Here is a 27,403-nt window from a genome sequence, read left to right on the forward strand (position 1 = left end):
AGATGACCTCTGGGTGAAACACCAGTTTTGTTTTGTCCTTCAGGCCCTCCGAGCTGCAAGCGAGGTCTTGCTCTCCCTCATTGTCTCCTCTTTCTCTTCATTTGTATATAGCTGAGCTGAAACCTATTGATAATTATTGCCTGGCTGGATGTTGAAATGTGCTCTTGGTGATTTATCTGTGTACAGAATAAGTCCCGTCCACTCTACCACTATGGCATGTGCCTTATTTAATCTGTACATAAGTGATTAACAAGAGTGTATGAGTGGATCTGGATAACATTCCCCAATTAAAAGTATGTGTCTCGAAGGTTTGTCTATTTATGTCGAACACTGCTGTAAGATTCATGTTGTTGATCCCACGGTTTAAACAAACAAGATCCTTGTGCTCCGTGTTCAATGTTGCATATAAATATAATTTATTATTAGTCTTAAAAATTCTTTCTTACACTTTGTACAATAACTTGACAGATGAAATGCAAGCAGTTGCGAGGAACATCGTGAGTGCCAGAAACAGACAGGCTACATTCTCACTATACACAATAATAATCATGAAGCTGAAGAACAACGAGGGAATGCAAAGGCTAGCCCACTGAGAATGTAAAGATTGTTTCAGAAAGATGCAAAGATTGCATAGACGGCTTTACGAAAAACTGGGACAACTGCCATACAAAAACAAAAAAATAATCAAGAACCAACCAAGAACACTTGAACAGTCACAAGTGCTGCTGCATCAAAGGAATGTTGCATTTACAACTATCACTATTTTTTGTTTTTGTTTTAATGCACTGAGTCAGTGTCATCGTAACATTGATGGCGCCTGCCGTTAATGTACAAACACAGAAGTCTGAGTGAAAATCTCCCTTCTCCAAAATCACAGATGAATGAGTCATTCAGCTCTGAACACAAGAAATGACACTTTTTTGAAATGGCATCGGATATCTGGATGATCACCTCCTGTATTAAATTTAACCTCATACACTGTATGTCAATTATTTGGTAAAAAGCAGTTTTATTCGGTTGCATTGGTCCTATAAAAATATACGTATTTCATTCCCTTTTCTATCTACTTTTCCTCTCTGATATCTTGAACAACATACAAATCATCATCAGTCATGAACTTTATTCAGTTTGGGAAAAATGGTCTCGATCAACCTCTATTTAGAGGTAACAGACTGGTTTAATTAACCAAATGATCTGGTAAAAATAAAGAGTTAAAAAATTACACCCAATGCAACTTATCAAAAATATTTTTAAGACTTAAAAAAATCATGTAAAACAAGCGCACATAATTGAAAAACAATAATTGTACATAACATGAATAAAAAGTAGTAGTAGTTAGGACAGCACATCTAAAACTGCCAAATGATTACATCATTGATTTCCTTCTGTACATGAAAATGTGGCTGACAGATCATTATAGTGAGTGTCCACCAGGAGGCGCTCTGATACAGTCAAACATAACGAAAGAAGAAACAAAAATGTGAGGACACTGCAAAGTATTCCATAACAGGCAACCTAAAAAACCAAAAAAACAAAGGATATGTATAAATAGGCATATTATTAAACACTATGTTATCACAGAACACATACTCGTCCATGGAGTTGCTATGGAGACTGATTTTGGAGAGCGAGAGATGCTTCCTCTGATCCAAGCCTTGCTCTGTTGAGCCTTTGACCTCTGATGGTGTCTCGCTGCTCGCACCGTCGTCTGTGGCGAGGCCGTCCTCAATACCCGCGCAGTCCATCCAAATAACCGGATAGCTGTTTCCCAGGAAACCAGAGCCAAAAATATCAAGTCGTTGTACCAGAGAGAGAGAGAGAGAGAGAGAGAGCGAGGAACAGCCAGGGAGAAATGACTGGCAACAAAGGGTGTAACAACTTGGAGGGTAAACAAGAATCTCTGCCAATGTTTAACTGGGTCATGGCTGAGTAGACCTCGCTGTTTCTATCATCTTTGCTTCTGAGTGCGCGCACACACGCAGTTATCAGTGAGTGTGTGCGTGCATTTGTCACCGCGACGCTGAATGACTCTCCCGCTTCTGGGGCGTCCGCCTCTCTTATTTTCTTATCTGTTTTTTTTTTTTTTTTTTTTTTTTCACGTCTTCTTCCTCCCCGGATTGTCGCACTCCCCGGTGGGCAGATGTCAGTGCTCAGTCGCTGCAGGAACAAGGCTGTCATGGCGTCCCATCTCCTCCAGCACCTGGGCCAGGCGACTGAGGTTGCCATCAGGAAAATGCTGGGCCTCCCACAAGTCCAGGATCACTCCCGTGGGACTGGATTTGGTGGCAAAGTAGTTAAGATACCTGCATGAATGTTTGGGACAAAACAGAGGGGGACGGGGCAGGAGAGGGAGGTGGATTGTTAACAGAGATGAATGAGTTCACTTGAAATGGAAGACAGGTCTTGGCTGGTGTGCTGACACAGTTTGAAAAATGATTTCAACAGTTTTTAGCTTCACCGTTTGTGCAGCAAACATTTCAGTCTTTTTCCATTTGTTTACATAAGCATATAACTTAATGTGTTCATGAGCGCTGATGTATAGATGCGCCTGCATATGTTTGCTATTTGAGAAGCAATGATCATTTTCCTTTCTTTGAAACAGGTTTTTTTCTTTAAGGAGCCAATCGGTTTAAAACTGCCTTCCATCTGGATTTCATGATTCCTGCTGCAGGACGCGGCTACTTTTTTGTAGTTTATAATACGTGAACGGCTCTTGCGACAAGCACAGCACAGGAAAAAAAAGGTACTTTGTAGGAAATTCAGAAAAAGGTGGGGAGAATATCCAAATGAGCTGCTGATTGCGCACCGGAGTCCCTTTTAAGAAAGTAAAAAAAAAAGGTTAACTTTCAGAGCATTTGTGCTTCTTTTAAAATCCTATTTCTCACACAGATGTTTCTTTTTTATTCAATCCTCCACATACATGCATGTATGTGCGTTTGAAATAAACGCACATACATGCCTGGATTTTTATATGAAATTAAAAGCAATGAGCTCCATGTATACACTACTGTTCTGTATGTGTCATCACTGTGGGCTGTGAACGAGAGGTGGGTTCAGGTCTCTCCCCTGCGCTCTCCCTCCTTCACGCCACACTCTGTCAGCGGTCTCGTCAATCTGCAGCTGCAGCCTGTGATAAGGCCGCCCCGCTGAGCTGGGACCTTATAAATGGACACACACCTCCACCGCGCACACCCACAAGACTATCAAAGACACATGGGTGACGTTTCGAAAAGAGCAGCTGCTTCTATCTTTGTCTCTCTGTCTGTCTGTCTCACTTCAGTTCGGCTCAATTAATCTCAATTCTACAGATGCTTATCGAAGTGAGTCACATTCCCGCAGAACAATCAAAATCAGACAAAAACAGAGCCGTTATCTACAGATGGCAGCTAAAACTGCACATCAACAACTTTTTGTTCATTTCTAAAACACGCCGCTCTTATTCCTTCATCTCTCTCATTTTCCCTGCACAAAGTGGGCAAAGCCTGATGACAGCCTGTTCCCGCAGACTGTCGCCACTAAGGGCCTGAATCTGAGTCACCATCTCGCTCCCCGTCTCTCTCAGACAGCCCTGTCCCTCCACCCACCTGTCAAGGTTAAGCTTGTGGGCCAACATCCTCCAGTCATTTCCCCTGGTCTGCGGCGCATCCAGACTGCCACACAACTTCTGTCGGATGGAGACGGGGATGCGGAAGGCATTGGGCCCCACCAGCGTGGTGATGTTACTGGCGGGGTCCAGCAGAGACGTGTCGATACTCTGGGAATCCTGCAGGAAGAGACACAAACTGTTTACAGGTTGCACGTACTGTACATAAGCAGAAAATGTTTCTGGGTTGTACAAAAAGTGGAAATTCTTCATTTTATTGCCACCCATTCACTGATGCATGCTGAGTGATTTTAAAACATATTGCATCTGGAGGATTAAGTGCTGCAAGCCTGGCTGCAGAAATCAGAGTTAAACCTAGAGACAAATGAGCCGAGGCCAGGCAGAGACACAGCTTTGCACTGCATGTACTGTAATTCATCTCATTACTGAGCACAAAAGCCTGTGTGCTCCTGCATCCCTCAAGCTCTATTCTCCAGGCCAGATGGCCTTTGTGAAGCAAGTGCAGCACGACTAGAGGGTGATTATTCCCCCTCTGGCCTGTCATAGGCAGGACTATGCGAGGGCCACGGGATCAAGACTACCTGTCTTCCGTCCTGTCAGTCTGCAAAAAGCCGGAAGATCGTGAAAGAAAAGGTAATCTCATTCGAGCTCCCTCGCAACAGAGAGATAAGGAGGAAATGCATTATCTCTGCGCGCACAAATCAGGCGACAAGAGGGGTCGAAAGCCTCACTGATCTTTAACGATCTTTTAAGCTGTTCTGAATGAAACGGAAGAGTTTCGGCTGCGTTCTGGGGAAGCGTCGACCGTACCTCTGACAGCGTGGTGTCCAGCTGGAAAATCTGCCCTTCTCCCTCCACTTGGCGGACGCATATCTTGCAGGCCAGGTCCACGGTGCTGCCAGAGAAGCGCTCCAGAGTAAAGCAGCAGTGGAGGTTCCGCTGTGAACCGCACCACACCTGCTGGAAGGACAGCTCCTGCAGAGAGACGAAAAGGGGCGCCAGGTTTACTCAGCTGTGAGGTGAAATTGTTTAAGCCCTCTCCCTCTCCCTCTCTCTCCGAACAGGCAGCTTACCTGGTACTTGGCTAGAAGTTTGCTTTTCCACAACATGTTGGGGACGTCGTGGATGGAAAGTCTCAGGTTGTGGGTGCTGTCTTTAAAGTTGAGAGTCTTTGGTTCGTCCAGCAGCTTCCCACCCATTTGCTTCTCCATCTGGAGGACTTCCTGTACACACACACACACACTTGTTTAGTGTGTAAAACCACACCTACCGACCTCAAAAGTTTGTCTACTTTTGTGCTGCTGTAAACTGTTGTTATATCATGTTTGCTTCATGCTTTTTTATAGCATATTCATCACACTGGGGGCTTTATGAACCTGGATCTGGACCTGCCATCTGAAACTTCAGTGTCCTTGCAGCAGGATCACTATCACTTCTCATTATGCATTCCCAAACTTAATAACCGTGTTTAATATCCCTGCTCGGTACAATAATCCCTCCTTATCTTTCCTCCACGTAGGTAGATGGAGGTATTAAACAGAAGGAGACAACAGCAGAGTCAGGGGATAAATGTGGCTTATTTGGTGTTGGGGCAGCAGCTACATCTTTTTAGGAGCAGCAACACTATAGCGACACACAGACACAAAGATTTTTCATTCCGCCTCCCACATCTCATCTGCTGGCTGTGCCTACACACACGGTCATTGGCAACTGGCAACAATTCAGTCAAAACGGCACGCTCGCAAACATCATTAATGCCTGCAAGCACATTTCATTTCTGCCACATATAGTAACCTATTGCAGGCAGAAGAATGGGCGCACACAAGCACACTGCCTTAGATTTACCTTGAGCGCGTCCTGCGTGTCGTCCAGGCAGTAGACTCTGATGTGATACTCCATGGCGGGGCAGGTGACAGGGCCGAAAATGGCTAGTTTGAGGCGCTTGGTGGTTGCGGCGCTGAGAGATTGGCCCACGAGGCAGTAGGTGCCCAGCGTCTCTGTCAGGATGTGGCAGGCCTCGTCATCCATTTGGATATAGCACGGCGTGGTGAAATTTTCTTCTCCTACCACCACCACGTCCTACAGGGCGGACAGGGAGACAGAAAAAGTGACACAAGTGTGGGAGATAATAGGCTAAAAAAAAAACAACGTGGAAGCGTCGGCAGTTGGAAAAATACCATTAACACGAGAAGAAAGGAGAGAACAAAAGAAGACATGATTAACATTTCTAATACCGTCACTCTGGCTCTGTCCCACATACTGTCAGTTTCCTTATATCTTATCATTTGTTGGCAAATAAGGCTAAAGTATATGTATTAAGAGCAGAGAAAAAAGAGACAAGACGAATGATCACTCTAATTTTCTACTGAATTATATCTAAGTAATTCTTGCTCCTAGAAATGGGACTTTTCAATCTAAGGCACTACAAAATATTCTTTTTATGTATTCAGTGAAGATCTACAAACAAGTTGAACTCAATTTGTAGTTTTCCTCAGTCAGACAATCATTTGAATAATTTTCTACAACCCCGATTCCAGAAAAGGTTGGGACGCAGTGTGAAACATAAATAAAACACAATGTGATAATTTGCTCATCCTTTTTGGCATATAATCAAAAACAATACAAAAACAATATAACATGTTTGACCTCATCAGCTTCATTGATTTATGTAAATATCTGCTTTTTCTGAATATGATAACGGCAACATGTTTCAAACAAGTTGGGACAGAAGCAACAACGGACTGGGAAAGTTGTTGAACGCTCCAAAAACACCTGTTTGGAACATTCCACAGGTAAACAGGTTGGTTGGTATCAGGTGATAGAATCATGATTGGGTATGAAAGGAGCATCCTGGAAGGCTCAGTCGTTCACAAGCGAGGATGGAGCGAGGTTCACCACTTTGTGAACACATGATTGTATGAAGGGTGTTACTTCATGGGCTCAGCAAACACAGCTCATTTGCAAATGACTGCATCCTGTTTTTATTTGTGTTTTACACAGCGTCCCAACTTCTTTGCAATCGGGGTTGTGCATTTTTGTACATAATACAGAGTAGACCAATATGTGTTGCCTTTGCATACATTAACGTCATTTATCACATTTGTAATTATTAAATTATTCAGAGGACCTTGCCTGTGGAATGAGGAAGGAAGCTGCCGTTACCACGGATATTACCATCTGCATTCCCGACAGGTCAGAGATGTGATCAATAATAAGCACGTAATCGCCCCCCCCAAAAAACACACACACACACACACACACCATTAAATACCATTAACACGAGAAGAAAGGAGAGAACAAAAGAAGACATGATTAACATTTCTAATACCGTCACTCTGGCTCTGTCCCACATACTGTCAGTTTCCTTATATCTTATCATTTGTTGGCAAATAAGGCTAAAGTATATGTATTAAGAGCAGAGAAAAAAGAGACAAAAGCGTTTTGAACGGTTCTAGTTTTGTCCTCAATTTATTTGTTCATTTTTATTCCAGAACATTTCAGATCTGTTTAATTGGACCCAAACTGAATTTAAATGCCTTTTTAAGAGGGGAAGTACAATCAAGGGTCATCACATAAGCCGTGTCCTTTGGATATTACACTTAGCAAGTGTGCATTACTAATGTCTGACACCTTGCCATTATGTGTGTGATGTAATGGAAGAGTGAGTTTCCAGACCATTTGAAGCTGACCCCTGTAATAGCACTAATGACAGGACATATTTCTCTTTCATTAAGACTGTCTGGTCTGAGGACGCTTATGTGGCCCTTTCTCTCTCTCTCTCTCCATCTTTCACCCTCCCTCTTGATCTCTCTTGATCTTGCTTTTCTCTCTCTCTGTGTCTTCCTCCATCTAATCCAAACACTCCTGTGAGCAGCACACTGGCATTAATTCAGCCTATTATGAGAGACAGAAGAGGAATTACAGTATTTTATTGTGAGCTAGGCCGTTTAACAGCAGTATTATGGCTGATCATTAGACTCTTTAACGGCTCCTGGGGGAAGGCGCCGGGGATCCTTATTGGGGGATAATTAGAACACACAGTGGGGAAGTAGGCTTTTGCTTCATACATGTGTGTGCAGGCACAAACAATCAAAAATGCAAACACACACACACACATATTCACACAGCATCATTTATTCACTAATTTTTCGCACCATCAGCAGAAATTTTTACCTCCACCAAGACGGTTATCTGGTTTTCTGTTTGTTTGGTTGTCTGTCTGTCAGCAGGATTATGGAAACAGCACTTTTCATGAAACTTGGTGGAAGGTTATAGCATGGGCCAAGGAGGGAGCCACTGAATTTTTGAAGAGGATTTGAATGACGGGGCAGATATACTAATTATTTTTGCTATACATCTTAAAATCCATAAGCGGAATGAGAGTAAGCACTGAATGACAGTGGTTTCATGGGAACACCGATATGACTGGATGGTACGCTTTTTTCTCAGACTAACATCCAAATGTGAAATTCTACTAGTTTTGGAAATGTATCCAGACATATAGGCTATTGTGGTTGCGCTTGCACATTTGCATATCATAGAGGAGTGGACTGTTGGCCTTGGTGGAGGTCGGTGCTCCCTGAGAGCCCTTTGAGTTTTTCTTTTTTTTTTTTCAGAGGCGTGGGAGGATAAATCTTTGTAGGAGAGTTACTGAAGCAGAAAGCCCCACATGTTCCTCATTATATGACCTGCTGTCTTCATCATCATCACAGCAGCATGTTTCCTCAGTGACACCATGCGTGCATGTGTGCGTGCGTGCGTGTGTGTGTGTGTGTGTGTGCTTTGACGGGGGAGGGGTGCAGCATTGTGGATCGCAACTGTAGACTATATATCTATATAGATATATCTATATATATAAATCCAGGAAATATTTCTTCCAGAGGAGCTCATCCCTCCTGTTTCTACCACAGTGATGAATACACATTTTGACAGACCGTGTCATATAAAGCAATATTTCACACATGGAGCGTGGCTGGCCTCAGTGGGAAATGAAGCTTATATAAAGGAAGCTGCCGTTACCACGGATATTACCATCTGCATTCCCGACAGGTCAGAGATGTGATCAATAATAAGCACGTAATCGCCCCCCCCAAAAAAACACACACACACACACACACACGCACACTTGGTCCCCCAGAACATCTGACTGAAGATTTCTTCCTTGATCAATAGTTATACTCAGTTTACACTGAGCTTTATTGGCTGCCCCCAAGTAATTCATCAATGTCACAAAGGCATGTGGGCCCAGTCTGGCACTTTCTGTCTGCTCCATAAGTCATATCATCACATTGGCAGTGGAGATTGTACAAAGGCTTCCAGAAAATGATATTATTCAAGCCGCTACTCAACGACGAGCTGACACAGGGACATATATTGGATATAGGCTGTTGCTAAGTAGGTGGATGTTCAATATGTGACCGGCCTGTGCAGCACGCCTTACAAGACCGCAACTGGTGCTTCACTGTTGTCCCGAATACAGACACAAAGCCAAATGCTGGTGACAAAGAAACATTCGTTCTCCATTCCCTCTGCTGTTCACTCTGCCGGCCATGGTCGGCCCCGCTGCTAAGCAAATTCTTGTGCTTTGTTTGTTATTTCGAGCACCATCGCCTTTAAAGAGGTCTCAGCGCACTCAGGCCTGTAAGAGTTCATTAAAAAAACATGGAGGGAGAATTTACCCAGAAGTGCTCTCCAGACAGTGAAGAAAACAACACGGATAAATGCCTGCAACAAGGTCCGTCAAATTATTATCTGAGGTGTGCTATTGATAGAAATGGTCCAGTTGTCGTCTCTCCAGAAATCTCTATAGTTAAAAGTTTAAAGCAGTTTTTGTGAGGAGGTTGGAAGCTTTGTTTCTCTACAAATTATCTCTTTGTGGTGATTGGATTGTGTATGTGTGCGTGTGTGCGCGTGATAGACAGAGAGGAAGTGAGGTGTAGAAGGAGAGAGGGGGATAGGTAGAATTCACACTGCTGCCCTCAGCAACCCAACTTATCATCATCAGCGCTGTTAATGATGGAGCTTGCAGGCACGGGCGCTTCCAGAATCACAACCACTGCACAGACACACACATTCGCGTGCAGACACACACACACACACACACACACACACACACACACACAATGGCACGCAAAAACAAAAATAGGCATTCATAAAGGTGCGGGAAAACAGTCGGGGGAAAAGCAGCCTGTTTCCTGCTATCAGAGGTTTACTATTTCAGCACCTGGTTGCAACAGGGGCTCACTCTTAGTGCTGAGCCGCACAAACAAGGCAGAGGAAGTTGATCCCCTTCACCCCCTCCCTGCTATCTATCATCCCGTGCCATTTCATCATTTTGTTTTTCACAATATCGCTCCCCTTTGATCTTTGCTGAGTAGAATTCTCAGCCAACCGAATGCAGGATGGATTATTTAATGGATAAAGCCCGTCTGAGAGTCTTATTCTAGGTGGCAAGCGTAGCTTTCAGAGGCATGTTTTCAAAGTTGACCACGGCAGCAGGCGTTAGGGTCATTTGTCGCGCATCCCGCATCTCACCTCCCACTGGTTCTGCTGCGAGTGGTTCTTGAGCTGGATCAGCCAGTCCTGTTGGCCGTCACACACGGCACAGTGGTGCATGGTGATGATGACCGGCCGAGTCAACAAGGCCCCGGGGGGCCCGCAGCTCACCACGGGGCCCAGCACTGTTTGGCCGTCTTCCACCGAGGGCCTGGAGGCGCACAGAGAAAAGCACACACACACATGCTGTTTAGTGGCGATGTGACAGCAGTCTCGGCGTACCGGTGACACGGCGGAGCTGACAGGGGTAAACACAGCTCTGGGGCATGGATGTGGCAGGCGGCGCTGCGTACCTCATGTTGTCCTTCCTCTGAACCGTCACGTACATCTCGTACACTCTGCCCTGAGGAATGGCCCCTGCTGGAATGAGCAGACTCACCCCTGGAGAGCAAACAAACAAACAAACAAACAAACCAACCGGCATATGTAAGAGTTGTGAGCTGTCAGGTAGAACAGAGGAGTCTTTCTAAGCATTTGTGCTGCCAATGCTGCCGTGAGTGAGTGGAAACAGACCTCAGACCAGCATAAAAACTCAAAACTCTGAATATTTAAATTATATATGTGTATGATGAATCTCAGCTACAAGCCCACTCTGACATACATTATAAATGGAAATTAAGGTCTGTAATGCTCTACCTTTTACATATAAAATTTAAATATTAACCATTTTATTTGTAATGGATATATCTTAATGCATTACTGCCATTACTACAAAGTAAAGAGAAGTCGAATCCCCCAGTGAATCATGATAATCATTTTTCTAGTAATAATCGCGCCTCCTCTCAGCCTTATGTGTAAAAACTATGGCATCAGGAAATGATGTGACATTTCATTTCTAAAATCAATGATCTCCCTCCTCTTCATAACATCCTCATATTGCTGCAGCCAGCATGATTTACATTTTTCCATCTCAGATTGATTTGAAATGATGTCCTGTCCGATGTGTTTTTTAGGACACCCCCCCCCCCCCCCTCACCGCATTCCCTCATGCAAACGCTTTCACACACACACACACACACACACACTCTGTCTCTGGAGGGGGTTTCTCAGATAGCTCATTGATTTCCCATGTCCTTGTACTGAACTTTTCAAAAGGTGACAGACAGCTTCTCTTGATAGCTGGGAAGGCAATCACAACTCTGCCACGGGGACGTCTCGCACGCTGCCACTCTCCCTCACAGCAAAGCTTCAAAGGGACGGGAAATGCATTTTAAGATGCAAAATACCAAACAGCCACACTGACAGCGCCACAAACTATTTCATTACCCAGACGCACGAACAGATCAAATATCAAATGTGCTCTTTCTTTCTCCCTTTGCCTATGTAACATGATGAGGTGGCTGAGCGCAACCGGCAGCTGAGAACATTTTTACAGGAATCAAAACGGGAAAAAAAAAAAACAGAAAAACTTAAGAAACTTGAGAAGTCGGTGTATCCTTTAATGTCTCTGCTAGTTTGCCTAAGCCTGTCAACATGCATCTGTGGCATGTTACAAACAGCCCACATGTGTTTGAAGTGAGGACAGCGCGGCTAATGTAAGCGGCCTGAAACAGTACACCTCCACATCAGTTCCTCTCGCGCACCTTAGCTATCCATCAAGCCTCGTCACACTGTGTGCAGTCAGTACACTGACAGGTTACATATGGCTGAGCATATTATTTCAAAGTCACGTCTGTGTGTGTGAAGGTTACCCTGGTAAAGATGCGAAGGTATGACAGAGGCAGCTCAGATCTCATGCGTCTAGAACACAATTTACACAGCATTTCCTTTCATGTATAATGGGTAGTTCGGTGAGCTCTAATATTCCCATATCTCCATTATTTACTGACTGATTGAGACGTCTATAAAGTGACTTTCTTAACTGCGTCACAGATTAGCAGTAATTTGTCTTAATCTTAGCAGCGTGATTTGTTTTCCAGGTCAAAAATCTGACACTAAAGGCACATAAATCCCTTTATGAATGCTCTAAGTTACAGTGTAAAGCTCCATGCACTGGCACCATTGCTTCCTTAATGAGCTGTGTTTCCCATTGAAGGAGGTCAGTGAGCGAGCAACCTTAAAGTGACAGTCAGACATTTCTGGGGCAATATGATTATTTGATTATTTATGAGAGTTGATGAGAAGATCGACTTTTACGTCCATCCACTAAGCATGAAGCGACGGCCAGCAGCTGGTTAGCCTAGCTTAGCATAAAGAACAGGTTGAAACAGTGGGACTGGCTCTGCCTCAAGATAACAAAATGCGTCTACCAGCACCGCTAAAGCTCATTAATTAACAAGTTATGTTTGTTTGTATAAAACGAGAAGTTGCAGCTTCATGGTGGACGATTTCCTTGACTTCCTGGAGGCTTGTCATCACCATAGGGTTGCTAGGCGGCCAGCGTAGACGCCAGGAAGCTACTCCGCCCTGCTAAGAAACAGTCTGGAGTTTCAAGTGCCTATTTCATGGGATCTTTAAGGGTAACATTTTGGGCTGAGAACATCATCAGCCTATGATGAATGAATGAAGAGTGAGAGGAGAGATCTCTTCTCCATGTCGGGGGAGTTTATCTCTTCACTACACACACACACACACACACACAAACACACACACACACACAGTCACATACACACAAAGGAGAGCTCACTAAGCAGCTGAAAGGAGTGTCACCAGGTAAATGAAAACATGCAGCACTAGTCAAAACAGACAAAAGATGGCAAATGTGTTTTTAGATGAACTATAACAGAATTTGCTGGAATTAGCAGAGCCCTCTCTCATGAATCAGAGCTAATGATTCCTTTGTGATACTACATTTCTCTCTGCATATTTTTAAATGCACAACAGATTTTGCCTCTGTTAAAAATATCAATATGCACCGAGTCACAGATCAAAACACGCACATGCGAAAGCGCTTCCTTCTCATTGCTTGGTACAGTACCTGAGTTGGGCACGATGAGATGCCCCCCCTGGGAGCTGAAGGAGCCCAGTGCGGTGCAGGATGGATCCCTGGTGCGGAGCAACGTCTGGGTCTGTGTGCGCCGGCCCATCGTGCTGTCGCTGTTGTCCAGGAGGCAGTGCGGCAGCTTAGGTGACAGTTTAGAGGAAAATTCCCCTCCCAGGTCATCCTGTGGAGTCACTAAGCCAGAGGAGTTGTACACCTTAATCTTCAGGTTGGGAAGTGGGTCCAGCAGAGGGGAGTTGGTCATGGGGATTTTGTCAGCCACGTCATGGAGGGCATAGACCGGGCCGCGGTACATGGCGGCCGCTGAGGTCAGGTCAGGGGGTGCTGTTAGGAGATCAGCTGGAAAAGAAAAGAAAGTGAGATCAGCGTGGCAGAGCCTTAAGAGAAGCACTGCAGCCATCGCCAACTGCGACTGTGGAGAACCAAAATAACCACGAGGAAATGAAGCGCTGGCAGCAACCATCAAGACTGCAGCCCGTCTTTATTCATTTGTTTTTCACTCATTAGAGAAGTCCACTTCACCACCAAGAAACATTACTCAGTCAGAGGCGCTGAAGGCGCAGCTGTGATTCATGAGTAACAGATGGCATCGCTAGCACTCACTTTACCCGGTAGGTACGAGGATGAATGTCCAGTAAGTGGGGCTGAGTGGGTGATGCGACGGCGGTGTGAGCTCGCTGCCTCCAAACACAAGCTTTAGAAATGATAGAAATGTCAGGGAAAGTCACAAAAGTTGATGGCTGGAAAAAACACTTGTTGAGTAGTAATTCTACAGTTGTAGTTGAGCTTGTGTCTAAACACTCTAGGTGCTGAGTAGTTGTGGTAAGATGCATTTAAGTTCTGACTTTCAGTGTTATGATTCAACTAAACTAGCAGATTACATTAAATTAATTTAAATGTTTTTTTGTATGTTAAATTGGGTGCATTCTGATATCTAAGTGTCTGTTTCTTGCACGTGTTTTTTTCACTGGTCTGGAGCTGGATTAGCAGATATCTATGCTGCAAGTGAGTCTCCCGTTGACAAGGATACTGACAGAAAGAGCACATTTAGCTCTAAATACAAGCTGGGCAACCCAACCAATTATTTGTGGCATCCATCCCTCTGAATTGTACCGTATTTAAAATCTTATTTTCTTGTCTGTGCTGTCTGTTTCTATTGTTTTCTATTTTTTTTCCCCAGTTTTTCTCTTTCCTGTTCCCAAAACCTCCAACTGACTATTTACAACACAATTACTCTGATCTGCCGGTTTCCCTGCTTACTTTTTGTCCAGCTCACTGCCACCTGTAGTCATCCCTGCGGTCTTACTTTTAAGTCCTGTGTCACCAGCCCAAATCTAATTACAGCTTAATATGCGACATGCAGCCTGGCCTTATCGTGCCTTAATGAAGGGGCATAGTTTGGCCTCCCGTCACGACGACAAGCATTTTAATAGCTTCATCACCTCGCTCCCACAAACACGTTGTCTGCATTTCTCTCACGAGCTCCCTGCTCATTCGCAGTCAAAATGGCACATTTACATTCACATTGTCACAAACACACATGTGAGAGAGCAGCTGAGTCAAACGTATCGCACCAGGTTAATGCTATGGGTTGATAATGCGATTCCAAGCGTTTCCCAATGCCTGACAACACAGGTGTGTCATGTAGGGCAGGGGTATAGACAATTAGTTCGATCAGTTAGACATTTGCCACAATTTTTTAGGCAAACTTCTTGTGTGTCTGCTTGACTTTTTAAAACTTTCTTTAACCTGAGTAAACTTGGCTTTGTTAAATGAACAAAAGGGCTTTTTAGACAACATGATCCTGTTTCTTTAAGTATAAAGATGATGATAAAAGTCACACTTTGGTATCTGCAGGCGATGCAAAAGACAGGATATCATGCATGAAAGACATAAAACACGCACACAACAAACACACATCCCGTGCCCCACCTTTGCGGGCCGTCTTGATGCTGACTGGCTGGAAGCCTCCGTTAAGGGCGGAGGTATCGATGATGTCGGAGTCGAAGTCGCGGTGGTTCTTCCTGTAGATGAAGAGCGCCACGACGACGGATATGACCAGGCACATGATCACCGCTATGACAATACCCACATACAGAGCTACATCATCTGTGCTGGGGGCCACTGGGGGAAGAGGAGGAGGAGGAGGGAGGTTGGGGAAGAGAGACAAAAGACAGAGAGAAAAACAGTCTTTTAAGACCTCATAAGTTCACATCAATACTGTTAAGCTTTCATTCTCAATATGCAGGAGTTGTGATGAAGCCATTATCAGCAGACTAATATCCTGGTTTAAGATTGAGCCGGATATTAATAACCATCTACTGGGAAATAAATGCGTACAGTATATCTCTTGTCTTTTTTTTATTATTATTGTGCTTAATGCTGGTCCGCTGCAGCAAATAGTCTGGGTGTTGATGAAATAATACAGGACACTCTTAATTGTCAAAAGCGAAAAGGGATAATGATGCACGTACTGCACGACAGAGGAGACAGAGTAATGCACAACACCGGGTCCTTCACAAAGTCACAGATTAATAATTCTTTTATGATGACATATTGTTTGACGGGGGGTTGTATAGCGTGCATCGTAAAGATAATTAGAAACTAAGAAAATGAAGATAATGATGATAAACTCTAGGCACAGGGGCGCAATTAATAAGGACGGCTGCTCCAGTGCAACCCAATGACACACTGTCCTAACAAGCAGGCTCAGAAGCGAGATCAAAAGTTCTGAAGACGGAGATATACATGTTTTCATCTTCAAATTACCGTGCTCTGTGTTGGAGTTCAGAGTCTGTCTCTGTCTTTGTTCTTACACACTGAAGATAAGATCTAGACATCGCTTGCTTTTCTCAAATTGTCTTTCATCTCTGTCTCCCTCCCAGAGTCTTTCTGTCCACTTTCCAGCTGGAGAAACCTCTGTGATTAGTAGGCCTGGCATGGATATAGTGGCTGTTAGAAACGCAGACCCAGACAGGCACGCATTACAGATCAGACCTTTTAATGGATGCCTACTGACAGTCTGAACTCTCTGTAGTGTTTGGTAAAGAATGTCCTTCACTGTCACCAAAATGACATATGGGGAGAAGCTCTTCTGTTGAGGCAGCAAAATGCCAGAAGGCGTGTGCGGGCCTGCATGTGTGCATTGTTGCAACATTTGAATATGCACTGTACATGTCAGGGGGCCCTAGAAATAGAGTAAGAGACCAAAGCATATGAACACCTTCGTATCTATGAGAGAATGAAGTTGTCTTGATCAGAGGGAAACGCCTGCCTTTGAGATCATTTGAGTATGCAAATGAGCCAGACTCTGCACCAGCAGATGGCAGCATCGGCCACGGAGCCATACGCAGCACTTTCAGGGCATGCATGATGGCTGAGGAATTGTGTAAATTAGCCTCATGTGTTTCAGGGATACAGATGGCACTCAATCTGTGTCTCTTGTGTTCTCCGGCACAAAGGAGGAGAAAGGAGAAGAGGGAGAAAGGCCAGAGAACCGAGAGCTTTTCTGACGACTGAAAGCCACAAGTTGTATGTATTAATTTATTTTTTTTTATCACATCCTTGGTCTCCAAGAGTTAAAGTACATGGCTTATTTTTCCCTGGCTGTCATTTGATGTTAATATCTATATGGAATATAAATAGGCTTTTGAATCTAATTACAGTACGCACATTCACCATGTAGTCAGTTTGAAATTGAAAGGAAATAGGGAATGACCTTCACCAGGCCATTTCCTTTTGCTCACACTATAAACACAGTGATTAAAAGAAAAAGTAGTCTGCTTCTTTCGATGTATTGAATGGCCACATTCAAACAGGCGAGATGATCAAATGCTGCAGTTATTTCAAAGACTTTATTTCCCTCAGAACCCAGGAAGGACATATGTGGCCTGGTCTTCTCTATCCAGCCTTAACTGAGACATCACATTGAAGAGGGAGTGTCAAGATATATCCTCATATATTGTTAGGCCTCTAATCCTTCCTCTAGCACAGACATGAACAGAAAACAGAGCAGGGAGGCAGTGATGAAAGTCTGAAAATGTAATTTCACTGTGCTTCCTCTACCAAGCTTCCCTGCAGTTATTTAACATATATCCCCTCAGTCCAACAATCTCCCATCCAAGCTTTGATGATAAAGGCAGCAACCTGCTAAGTGTACGCATTAAAATGTATCACTTAGATTAATACATCCCTTTGAACATGAGCCATTGTCGGAGAGGGAAAAGTACAACAAATGGAAATGAAAGGGATTATTGAACACTCCATTCTCTGAGAGGATGCAGAGATTTGCAGAGGCAGGAGGAGATACACGGAGAGAGGAAAATATTAACGATACACAGAGAGAATGACAGCGGGTTAAATTCTTTGCCAGACTTGGCGGCCGAGCTGACGGCGCGGCGAGGCCTCGGGCTGAAGTTCAGCAGCAACAAGGTAAAGGGTGTCAGCGCAGTATGAGAAAGGACAGAGAGGAAATCAAACAAGGAAGTGGCTTGAAATGGTTATCTGTTAAAAAACAACAACAGAGGAGCAGTAATGAAACATAGATGGACATGAAATAACAATCGTCTTTTATGTTTTTAGTGCAAAAAAGTTATATTTTCTAATGATTTATCTGTGACTGTGAGCGACTGCAAATTCCTCGCGCGTAACCTGCCAATAAAGATCAAAGACAGACACCAGCATGAACGTGGAAATAATGTAAAAAATAAATGAATGATTTAAAAAAAAAACCAATAACTCACATGAATTTCCAAAATCACTCTTGTCTTTTGCCTCGGAGGACTTCTGATATAAGGAACCTTGAAGAAATGAAGGTATTGTGGATGGGAGAGAGAGCAGGGGAGGTAAGGAGGGGGGGTGGGGTGGACAGCAGAGGGATGATGGAAATCAAATTTAAGCCAACAGAAAAACAAACTCAACAAATGAGACAGCAACAAACTCATGAGTAGGAGTGATGACATGGGGGAAGCGATCTTTCTTGATTTGGCCCCTCCTCTCCAGATCTGTGTATAGAGTATAGAGATGGATGAGAGGAGTTGGGGGGGAGGGCGGGGGGCACGGAGGTTCTGTGAGGGACTGGCGTGATCCATCAACTTGGCTTAGTGCCTCAGCAGCAGCAGCAGGACTGATGCTGGCAGGTGAGGGGGAATGGAGGGGCTGATAAAGTGCAGGCTCCAGCACAGTCAATAGAACCAACAGCCTTGCATCTGTCACTGGAAGGTGGATGGAGAGCGCAGTGCACGGGATGAAAGGAACGATTATGTTAGGGAAGCAGGAAATGAAAAAAAAAAAGGGGGTTGAAGGACAGAGATTTGGAGAAAAATCGCCCACGTAGATGGTTCCTGGCACCAACTGGGCTTTTTGGTTGTGCTTTTGTTGTGGTCAGGTTGCACGCCGAAGCGGAAAGCGGCGCGGAATGGCAGCCAGGGATAGCGCACTAGAACACATAATATTCAGTCTCCCTGGGACATCCATAAACAACTATACAAACAATGAAGTCCTTATTGGAGAGGGAGAGAGCCACAGGCGGACAAGTGGACCGACAGGAAAATCAATGGCTTGATAGATGGGGCTGGTGTGTACATGTAATCAGGCAACAGCGAGCAGGGGGGGGTGACTGTCAGGGTCAGTCTAACTGATGGCCCGTTTGAACCCATCCTGTAGAGTTTCTGTTCATCCGTGCATTTACAGTATAGCCGGAGAAAAAGCATGCTTCGGTGGGTGGGCTCCGAAAGGAAACCTCAGAGCCCCAGACACACAAAGATTATTCTTTCTTGACAACGTAGAGCTGGGGAGGAGGAGGGGGGGTCATTGTCTGCGTTTCAGTCTTAACTTCCTTGAATATGGCACATTTCCCGACTCATAGAAGGATACTGTCATCTGTCAAAATTGATGTCATCATCAGGGTAGCCAAAGGTCAACTTCTGCTTCTCGGTGGAGAGCCGCTGTTAACCGAAACTGCTGATTACATGCCAGAGGTATTTATTTACATTTAATCAAAACTTTTCGACCACTGAGTGTAAATAAGCTCGTGTTCCTGGAAGGCTGACGTGAGCCTTGGAGTCGTGATTTTCCAGTCTCTGCCGTTTGATAGCAATAAAGCATTTGCCCTTGCAGGAGTGGGCGCTCCCCTTTCTCTACATCAGTATGTCAAGAAAATGTCATGTCTGAGAGCGGGGTTACCAGAGGCTTGGAAAACAACATCAGAATCATGGAAGACAGACCACAGAGGGAGGGCGAAAACCGAGATTCAGTCAGGTCGGCCTCAGTGAACTGTGAAAACTACACCCTTGTGTTGGAGTTCAGAAGTTCCATCAGAACAGGCAGAGTGCAGCCTGTCTAGATCAATCTGCAGGTGCTTAACTTTGTTAAATCCCCCCCCCCCCCCCCCCCCCCCCCCCCCCCCCCCCCAAACTCCTGCACAGTCTAAATGTGATAAACAAGCTACAAAGTAAATTATAACAAAACTCTTTGCTTTTTGACTCAGGTCAGGTGTGTTTTCACAGTGGGCACCGTCTCTCGCCGAGCCTCGCACATTCTATTTCCGGCTCTGGCTGGATCATATTCCTCTCCCAGATTTCTGCGATGGATTGCAACTGAAATGATTTAAATAAATTCAAACAACTGAAAATAAGATCAAGCTGCAACGGAATCCAGAGACACGTGTTTGCTCAGATCCCAGCCCTGCACTGGAGGGAGCAGATCAGCGGTCCGAGGTGAGTTCAGATTGCACACAACTTCCATTCCCAATCATATTTGCCATAATGTGAGCTTTTAGATAATGGGCCGTTCTCCTAAATGCTCATGGAAATGGTCATTAGCATTGACATAAGTGGCTTCACCCTCTTAGCTTCCAAAAAAATCAATCCCTGAAATGATCCTAAATCTATATCATTATGGCTTTATATTCTCTGCAAACTGGCCATCAATCTACCGACTAATGCTTGGGAGATAGGCTGAGTCGCGTGCAGTGGGGCGGGGAAGGGTGGGGTGAGCGTATGTTGTGCCGCAGAGGGAAATAAAATAAGATGAATAAGACAAATAAGAGCAGGTCTTCCTGCAAGATTGCTCCCTGATGTTTCTATACACTGCAGACATATGACCTTGGCTATAAAATCAGCAAGCGCATTCCTCTGCTGCTAACGTTTTAAATGAAATCACTGAACACTGAAGTCATAGTTTCCCGTCAATCCTCAGTACATATGGACATGCAGTGCAGCATGTGCTTGCCTTAGACGGAGACACGCAGATCCATCAGCCGGCCGCGTCTAAAGATGCATATTGACCGCCAGTGTGATGTCAACCAGAACCTACAGTACATCATGTCGACACCATACTGCAGGTAGCAGTTTACAACCCCATGGTGCAGCAAAATCTCAGATCAGCTGCACACAGTGACGGCCAGCTGTACCAAATTCTAGGCATCCAGCAGCCCAGCCTCTGTTATATTATTAGTGTCACAATCACCATCTGTAGAAGGTTATACACACGATGGAGGCATCTGTGACAGTGTGTGGGTCTAACACCTTCAAAGATGTTTATTGGAGAGGATTCTTATTAAACCAGACACAGAGTTTAACTCAGTTACTGTGCAGCCTTTACAGCTACCTCCTCCTCCTCCTCCTTCTCCTCTTTCTCTTGTTATCATAGGCACAGAAAAGAGGGCAGAGACTGTTTTAGTAGATGAAGTTCAAGGTATCAAATTCTGTATTCGGTGGCTTCTTAATGCTGCAGGTAACACACGCGCGCACACTCGTGCAGCATTTTTGGGCCCAATAAACTGCAAGGCCGTTTTTAACTTGCTCGAAAGAAAAAGAGAAGCAGAAAACAATCCGTTTGCCTGCAGGAAAAGATCTGGCTGCACCACATAACTGCTTTGGCCTTTTTTTATTTAGCAACTAAACAGTAAAACCAACAGCGCAATTGTGATTTATGAGAAAGACATGCTGGTGCATCCTGTAGCCTTTTAGTGTGCTTTGAAATTATTGCAGGAGTAGAGCATTATGTACAATACTTGTTCACTTTCCAACACATGTAATTGTCAGCCCTTTGTGGCCTTGTGTTTCCTCTCATTGGACCCAAGGAATCCAGAGTTTTTAAATTAAGGTAGTAATCAAAGCAGCCTGATAGTTGTGACCCCCCTTATGTAATTACAATATAATCACTTATTATTATTTTAAATATAGCTCCCAAATGCTTAGCGGGTGACAAGGATAATTACTTAGAGTGCTTCCCCGTGTGGCCAAGTCTTTTTTTTAACATATACTTATATCTGCAGCAGAGCTGACACGGGAAAAGATGTGCAGCGGTTTCTGCTTTTGTGTCACTTTTATCCAGCAGCTTTTGTGTTTTCTGTATGTGCAAATAATGAGAGTGAGTGCCGAGGACAGACAGAAAGGCGTTTTAACACGTCTTATTGTTTATGTATGAGCGAAGAGTGAGTGAGCGACAGGGTGAGTGTGTTATGTGGCGATGTGAAACACAGCGTGGCGATGAAAGAGCAGAGTGAAACTCATGGTCAAAGGGCGAAGACATGTCTTTGGTTGGCAGGTCAGAGAGAGTAGCAGAGGATTAGTCGGGTACTCACTCTGCATGCACAGCCCATCGGTGCAGTTCTTGGACTGGAGCACCATGCCCTCACAGTCCTTTCCCCCGTTTTTGGGTGCCGGAGCGCTGCATTCTCTCCTCCTCCAGTGGGTGCACTCTGTCCCACAGGTGGACCACTTACTCCACTCTGTCCACAGGCCATCCACTACCACACAACAGACAGGACGGACGGGGGTAGATTGAATGAGATGGCAAATGAGGAGATGAAGACAAACGAGCGCACGAGTGGGTGAGCGGATTCGAGACAGCGGGAGATATGTGGGAGAGAGGCACACACGTAAGGGTGGAGGCACAAACAGAGCGAAATATGCAAACACAGAGTTGTATCATATTTTGTGTATTTTGTTTTTGTGCACCTATACCCCTTCCACCCACGTCTAAGTGAGCTTATTGCAATTTTAAGCCATACCTGGGCAGAGGGGATTACACGCCAGCTTCTGGATGCCCTGCCCTTCGCAGATGGCGCCGCCGTTGAGCGGGGCAGGGTTGGTGCAGCTGCGTGTGCGTTTCTGGTAACCACGGCCACAGCGGCTGTTACACACTGACCACTCTGTCCATGTCGACCATCCACCGTTCACTGAAACACATGGCAATAGAAAGTGTTTTCTTACAAGAATCGAGGTGACGTAAAAACACAATTTAACTAATGACATTTAGAAATGCAGTAAAAGCACAGAATTAAATTTGGTTTTGATAAAGTTTGTCAGCACATCATTAACTGGGATCGCTGCAGTCTTGGACATCTGGATTCACAGCCGTTTGCCACTGTGAAATGTATATATAGAGTTTTTGTGTTTTGACCCTGAAATCTCTTCTGGTCAGATTGCTGCATTTTCCATTCACTGATTCCTCCTAATGCCCCTCTTCCCTCTCTCATCCATCTCTGTCAGCGGCTAAATCCAGTGCAGAGTGACACCAGGGCTTGTGGCTGAGAACAAGTCTGTGGCATTTGAGATGGTGGAACTGGGCCCCTTGGAGCCTCCGACTTTCAAATGTGACATGCTTATGGGTGAAGCCCAAAATACTGGACTCTGGGGGAAGACTGCCAAAGCCCCACATTTCTTCACTGTCTGCCTTGTTTCCGCCATGGATCATGGATCTATCTCCTCTCTTCCTTGTTTTCTCTGTCTCTCGCCCCTTTTTCTCTTTTGCCAGCTTGTGCTGCTGTTTCCAGTGTCCTTGTAGCGTGTTGGGCTGGAAACCGCTGCCTGTCCTTCTCACTTTTTCATCACTAGTATTCGACACAACTCTCTCTCTTACCCTTTGGGTCTCTCATAGTGGTTTATAGGGTACGCACAAAGTGCAACTTTGAATGAATGTGCGAGTGACCCAAGAGGCAAGGACGGCACAAACCAATGGAGTGGTTTGTTGTGCTTTCCCTCAAGGATGAGCTGACATCAAAGCAGTTTATTCGACACTTAAACAGCGACCCTCGTACCTAAAATCTCTTCCTCTCATGGATTTACCATTTTGTGTTTCGGCGTCACCCTTACGTTGATCCCCACCAGCAACATTGTCCTTTAATGTTCACGTTACTACGGATAAACACAACAAAAAGGATGCTCACAACCCTGCACCTCCAGCAGGTTTGAAACTCAACCCTGTTGAAAGTATCAGTTTCGAGCATCTGTTCACTTTTGTTTTGTGTGAATCACCCACACGCACGCAGCACCTCTTCATTAAGTCTGAATGTGAATGGCCTCCAGCAGGCGTTGAAGTTCGACTTTGCAGCATTACTGTGCAATAACAGTCACGTTAGTTGATGTTAGGGAGACGGTGGGTGAATCTGTGTGAAACCACAGCGGGAGTCTCTTTAAGTATGGCTCAGCACCTTGCTCGCAGTTCAGAAAATCACAAATCTTCCAGTCTTTGCACACCTTCCGGCAGGAACCAAATGAGTGAGCGTTACACGCCGCGGGAGAGAGAGGGATTTGCTTTATGCAGAGTGAATTTCAAATTTGCTTTATTTTGACTTATTTTGAATTCAGCACCTTTCCTCTACTACTGTCTGACTTCACTGATCTCTCATACGGCCAGTAAGGAGGACGACTGTTTGCAGGTCAGTGAGACCAGTGTCGGATCTCTTTAATGGTGTCGCTCAGCATTCAGATAGTAGTTTACCATAGACGATAACTGTGGCGGTGGTGCTGCGCCTCTTGGCCACGATGTTCTTAGCCACACAGGTGTAGTTGGCCGTGTCGGAGAGGCGGGCCTGTTTGATGATCAGGTTGTGGTCGATGGTGATGTAGAAGTTCCTGTCATCTGCAGGATCAATAACCTCCTCGTTCTTTAACCACTCCACCTGAGAAAAAGAAGAAGAAGAAGAAAATACAAGGTGAAAAAAGAGAAAAGTCAGACAGCTCAGAGACAACAGAAAAGTATTTCAAACAGATGCCGTGAGTGAAGGCATGAGACAGGTTGACCTCATTAAACTGTAGAGAAATCACAGCAAAGTGTTTAAACAGCTATCGTTTTTCTTGTCTTCGGCTAACCTCTCAAATAGCAGCGAGTGGCAGGATTAGAGGCACAATTGTTTACGTCTCTGAGGTTCTGCTACAAAAAGTCAATATCTATCATGCGCTTTTTATTCTCCCCCTAGAACAAAGTACTACAGTAACAGCGGCATTGCCAGACAACAGGCAGAAAGAAAACCCTCCACAATTCCTGAAGCTGAGAGACTCTCTGACCTTTCCTTATGAGTTTCATTTCTCTAAATGATGCTGATATTGAACTCCCAGCACTATCACAGAACAGGGGACCATTTAGAGCCTTTATTTGGCTGTAAATCACCAAGATCCTTTTTCTCTGCGAGGAGCGCAAAGGTTTGGAAGAGAACAACACGTGTCGCCTCACCCTCACCCTCTGGAGCCACTCTCAAAATATTCCCCGGCTCTCTGGTTTTCTTCAAAGAAGCTGTCCAGTGACGAGCAGGCCTGGAAAATAACTGACTTCCTGTGTATTGTGATATCCCACGAGGAGCAGGGCGTGATAAGAGATGAGACACTGAGGAGCAGTACAGGCGAAGATAAGCGCAATGTTTATAAAGGGTCTTTCTCATGAGAGATTAAGTATCTCAAAAAAAGCGGGGCAATAACCTGATATAAGTCCTGCCAAGACAAAACAGTGTGTGGGCTCACTGTTGTTGATGGATTTGTGAAGAAAGAACACAGAAACAGCATGTAGTGGTGTTTAGGTGTACAACACATTGGCCATTGTTGTCAGACCAGCATTGTTAGAAGAAAAGATGGGCTGATTGTGACCTGCGCTGGGTTACGCCAGCTTCACTTGTGTCTGTTAGCTCCAGATGACGGATATCAAAGATGCCATCAGCGTCACACCTCAGCAAGGCTGTCAGCTCCCTCACCCGGCGGGAACGCTTTGGAGAGACTTGGAAGAAAACATTTTCGACGCTTCACTGCGCAATTACTTCACACTTAACCTCTTCTTATCCCACCCTCCTTCGAATCAATGCACGCAAGACTTTCATCGCGCTGCTCATAAAGACACTCATCCCTGTGACAGCTCACGTCTGAACAAACTCTGGATGCAAACTTAATATCAGCAGAGCTTTACAGTGAACCTCTGTAAGCGTGATGCGTATTCTCTGCTGATTTGGCGCTTATGAGCGTTTTTCTCCATAAACGTGTGTCAGCTGAATCAATCTCACGGAGCCAGGAAGGATAGGATTCCCCTCACAAGGCGTCTACTAGCTGAAATTAAGCCTAGCTCTCACAACAGCGTAATGCAATAAAGCGCAGCGTGACGTAAGTTCATCATCCTCGCTCCTCGACATGACGCTGCAGCATTGCGAGTATCCCTCGCCACACAAAGAGAAAAGCGTGTTGTCATATTTTGTTTAATTTATGACCTGACGCGTAATGAAAGCAGCTTTTTTGTTACATAATAAGTGAGTGCTGCAGGATGAAGACAAAAGAAACAGAAAGTCAAATCTAATCAACAGCAGATGTTAGAATTACTGCCTTAATGCCATTTAGGCAGTGAGGCAAATCTTATTTCTGTGAACTTAAACCTGCATAGGTAAAAGCACATTCAGTAAGAATAATACTTGAACCCCTGGTTAAGAACAGGATCCAACTCCAGCAATTTATAGCAGAGCATGTGCATATATAATAGGTGTATATAATTAGACATTTCAGTATTGTGCTATCGAATTGGCTTCAGCTTTAATGTTATTACGACTAATCTGTTGTGACATCTGCTGAGGTGGCCGTTAGACATCTGTCACGACTTTCAGAATTGGAGCACCAGAAGAATTTGACGATAACTCATTCAAAATGTAGCTTCTGGTGATAGATTTCAACATTTAAAACATCTTTTTAAGTTCCTCTTATCATCTACGCACAAACAAAAGTAAATAACTCCTGTGCATGATGCATGATGCACTATTACCACTCCATCATTATAGATTACAAGACGGCTACAGTGATTAGAGTGAATGCATCAGTGTATTTATTGAATAAGGGCTACGTAGATTTTTGTGTGTTGTTTTTGTGTTGCGCCATCGCCATCAATCTCTAATACTGAATGAAACTAATAAACATGACAAACACGGCCATAGAGAAGGACCCTCGTGTTGAGAGAACAAAGATCAGACAGTAATCTGATTGCCATTTTGCGCGTCCTTTGTTCCATATGTCATGATGAAAAGGGAAGGAACACAAGTCCAATAAAACAAATAAAGATGATGCAAACAAGAGAAACGATGGTTTTTGTTGACATGACAAATATTTTGTCTCTCAGTGCTTGCGTCAGTGTGTGCAGAGCACGGGGCATTATGGGAAGTAAAAGGTCTGTTCTTCGAATGGAGACTGACACTGACATACAAAGAGGTGGTTAACCAATTTTGCACCAATCACAGAGGCAGCCTCTCCAAACGTGCTGCATTCAGATGTCAAGAGCACTTTTATATGAGAAGGTAATTAAAAATTGAACAAAAGAGCTTTTCAGAGCAGATGGAGAGGTGGGAGGGAGACGGAGTGACGAGGGACAGAAAGTGGTAGAAACTCATGTCAGAAGTGGGAATGTGTGTGTGTGTGTGTGAGAGAGAGAGAGCAAAAGTGAGCAACAGTTCACCCATCATTTATTCTGTGCGGACTATAATTGGGACTCATTAATAAAACCAGAGATGAAAAGGTAAGCCAATCTCTACACCACTCTTGTGAAAAGATTTCAAATGATTAAAATTCAGCAGCAGACTACATCTCATATAGCACTTGTCCAACTTTGTCTCATGCCAAAAGACTCAAACATGCACACACACACACACACACACACATGCAAACACAGCCACGCACTCGCAGCTCGTTAGTGTCTGATTGGCAGCGAAACATCCGGAGAGGTAATTGGCACATTTCTTGTCATTAACGAAGGGAAATTGCCACATGTCAGCTGTCATAAAGAGAGGGAGTCTTCCTGTCTGGTCGGAGGAAGTGACAGAGAGAGAGAGACAGATGGAAACCTGAACCTTGAGAGGAAGACGAGGAGAGAGAAAAAGAAAGAGGAAGGTAGGTGGAAGACGTGGAGAAGGGAAGGTAAGATGAATAAGAAGGAGAGTAGGTGCAGGAGGACAGTCACCAATGATGCATCATGGCTGAGAAGCAAAGATGGACCAGGCAGAATAAAGATGGGGGATGGAGGAAAGAGGTTACAAAGAGGTGATTTAGTCATGCAGAGGT

At 44.6% G+C, this 27,403-nt stretch overlaps 1 protein-coding gene across 1 annotated transcript in view; it reads right to left on the bottom strand.

Annotated features, from left to right (window-relative positions):
- Positions 1-451: 451 nt before the first annotated feature.
- Positions 452-27,403, bottom strand: part of unc5c (unc-5 netrin receptor C) — a 109,945-nt gene continuing 82,993 nt past the window's right edge. Inside the window, exons 5-17 of the mRNA XM_041959809.1 lie at positions 23,829-24,009; positions 22,117-22,284; positions 21,688-21,852; positions 17,843-17,899; positions 15,033-15,224; positions 13,077-13,439; positions 10,453-10,540; positions 10,139-10,310; positions 5,450-5,683; positions 4,678-4,827; positions 4,415-4,579; positions 3,585-3,763; positions 452-2,303 (exon numbers count right to left, since the gene is read on the bottom strand). Of these exons, the coding sequence (XP_041815743.1) occupies positions 2,144-2,303; positions 3,585-3,763; positions 4,415-4,579; positions 4,678-4,827; positions 5,450-5,683; positions 10,139-10,310; positions 10,453-10,540; positions 13,077-13,439; positions 15,033-15,224; positions 17,843-17,899; positions 21,688-21,852; positions 22,117-22,284; positions 23,829-24,009 (2,274 nt within the window). The 3' untranslated portion in view covers positions 452-2,143. The remainder of the gene's footprint in view (positions 2,304-3,584; positions 3,764-4,414; positions 4,580-4,677; positions 4,828-5,449; positions 5,684-10,138; positions 10,311-10,452; positions 10,541-13,076; positions 13,440-15,032; positions 15,225-17,842; positions 17,900-21,687; positions 21,853-22,116; positions 22,285-23,828; positions 24,010-27,403) is intronic.

Source organism: Chelmon rostratus, chromosome 19 (genome assembly GCF_017976325.1).
Source record: "Chelmon rostratus isolate fCheRos1 chromosome 19, fCheRos1.pri, whole genome shotgun sequence".
Lineage (NCBI taxonomy): Eukaryota > Metazoa > Chordata > Actinopteri > Chaetodontiformes > Chaetodontidae > Chelmon > Chelmon rostratus.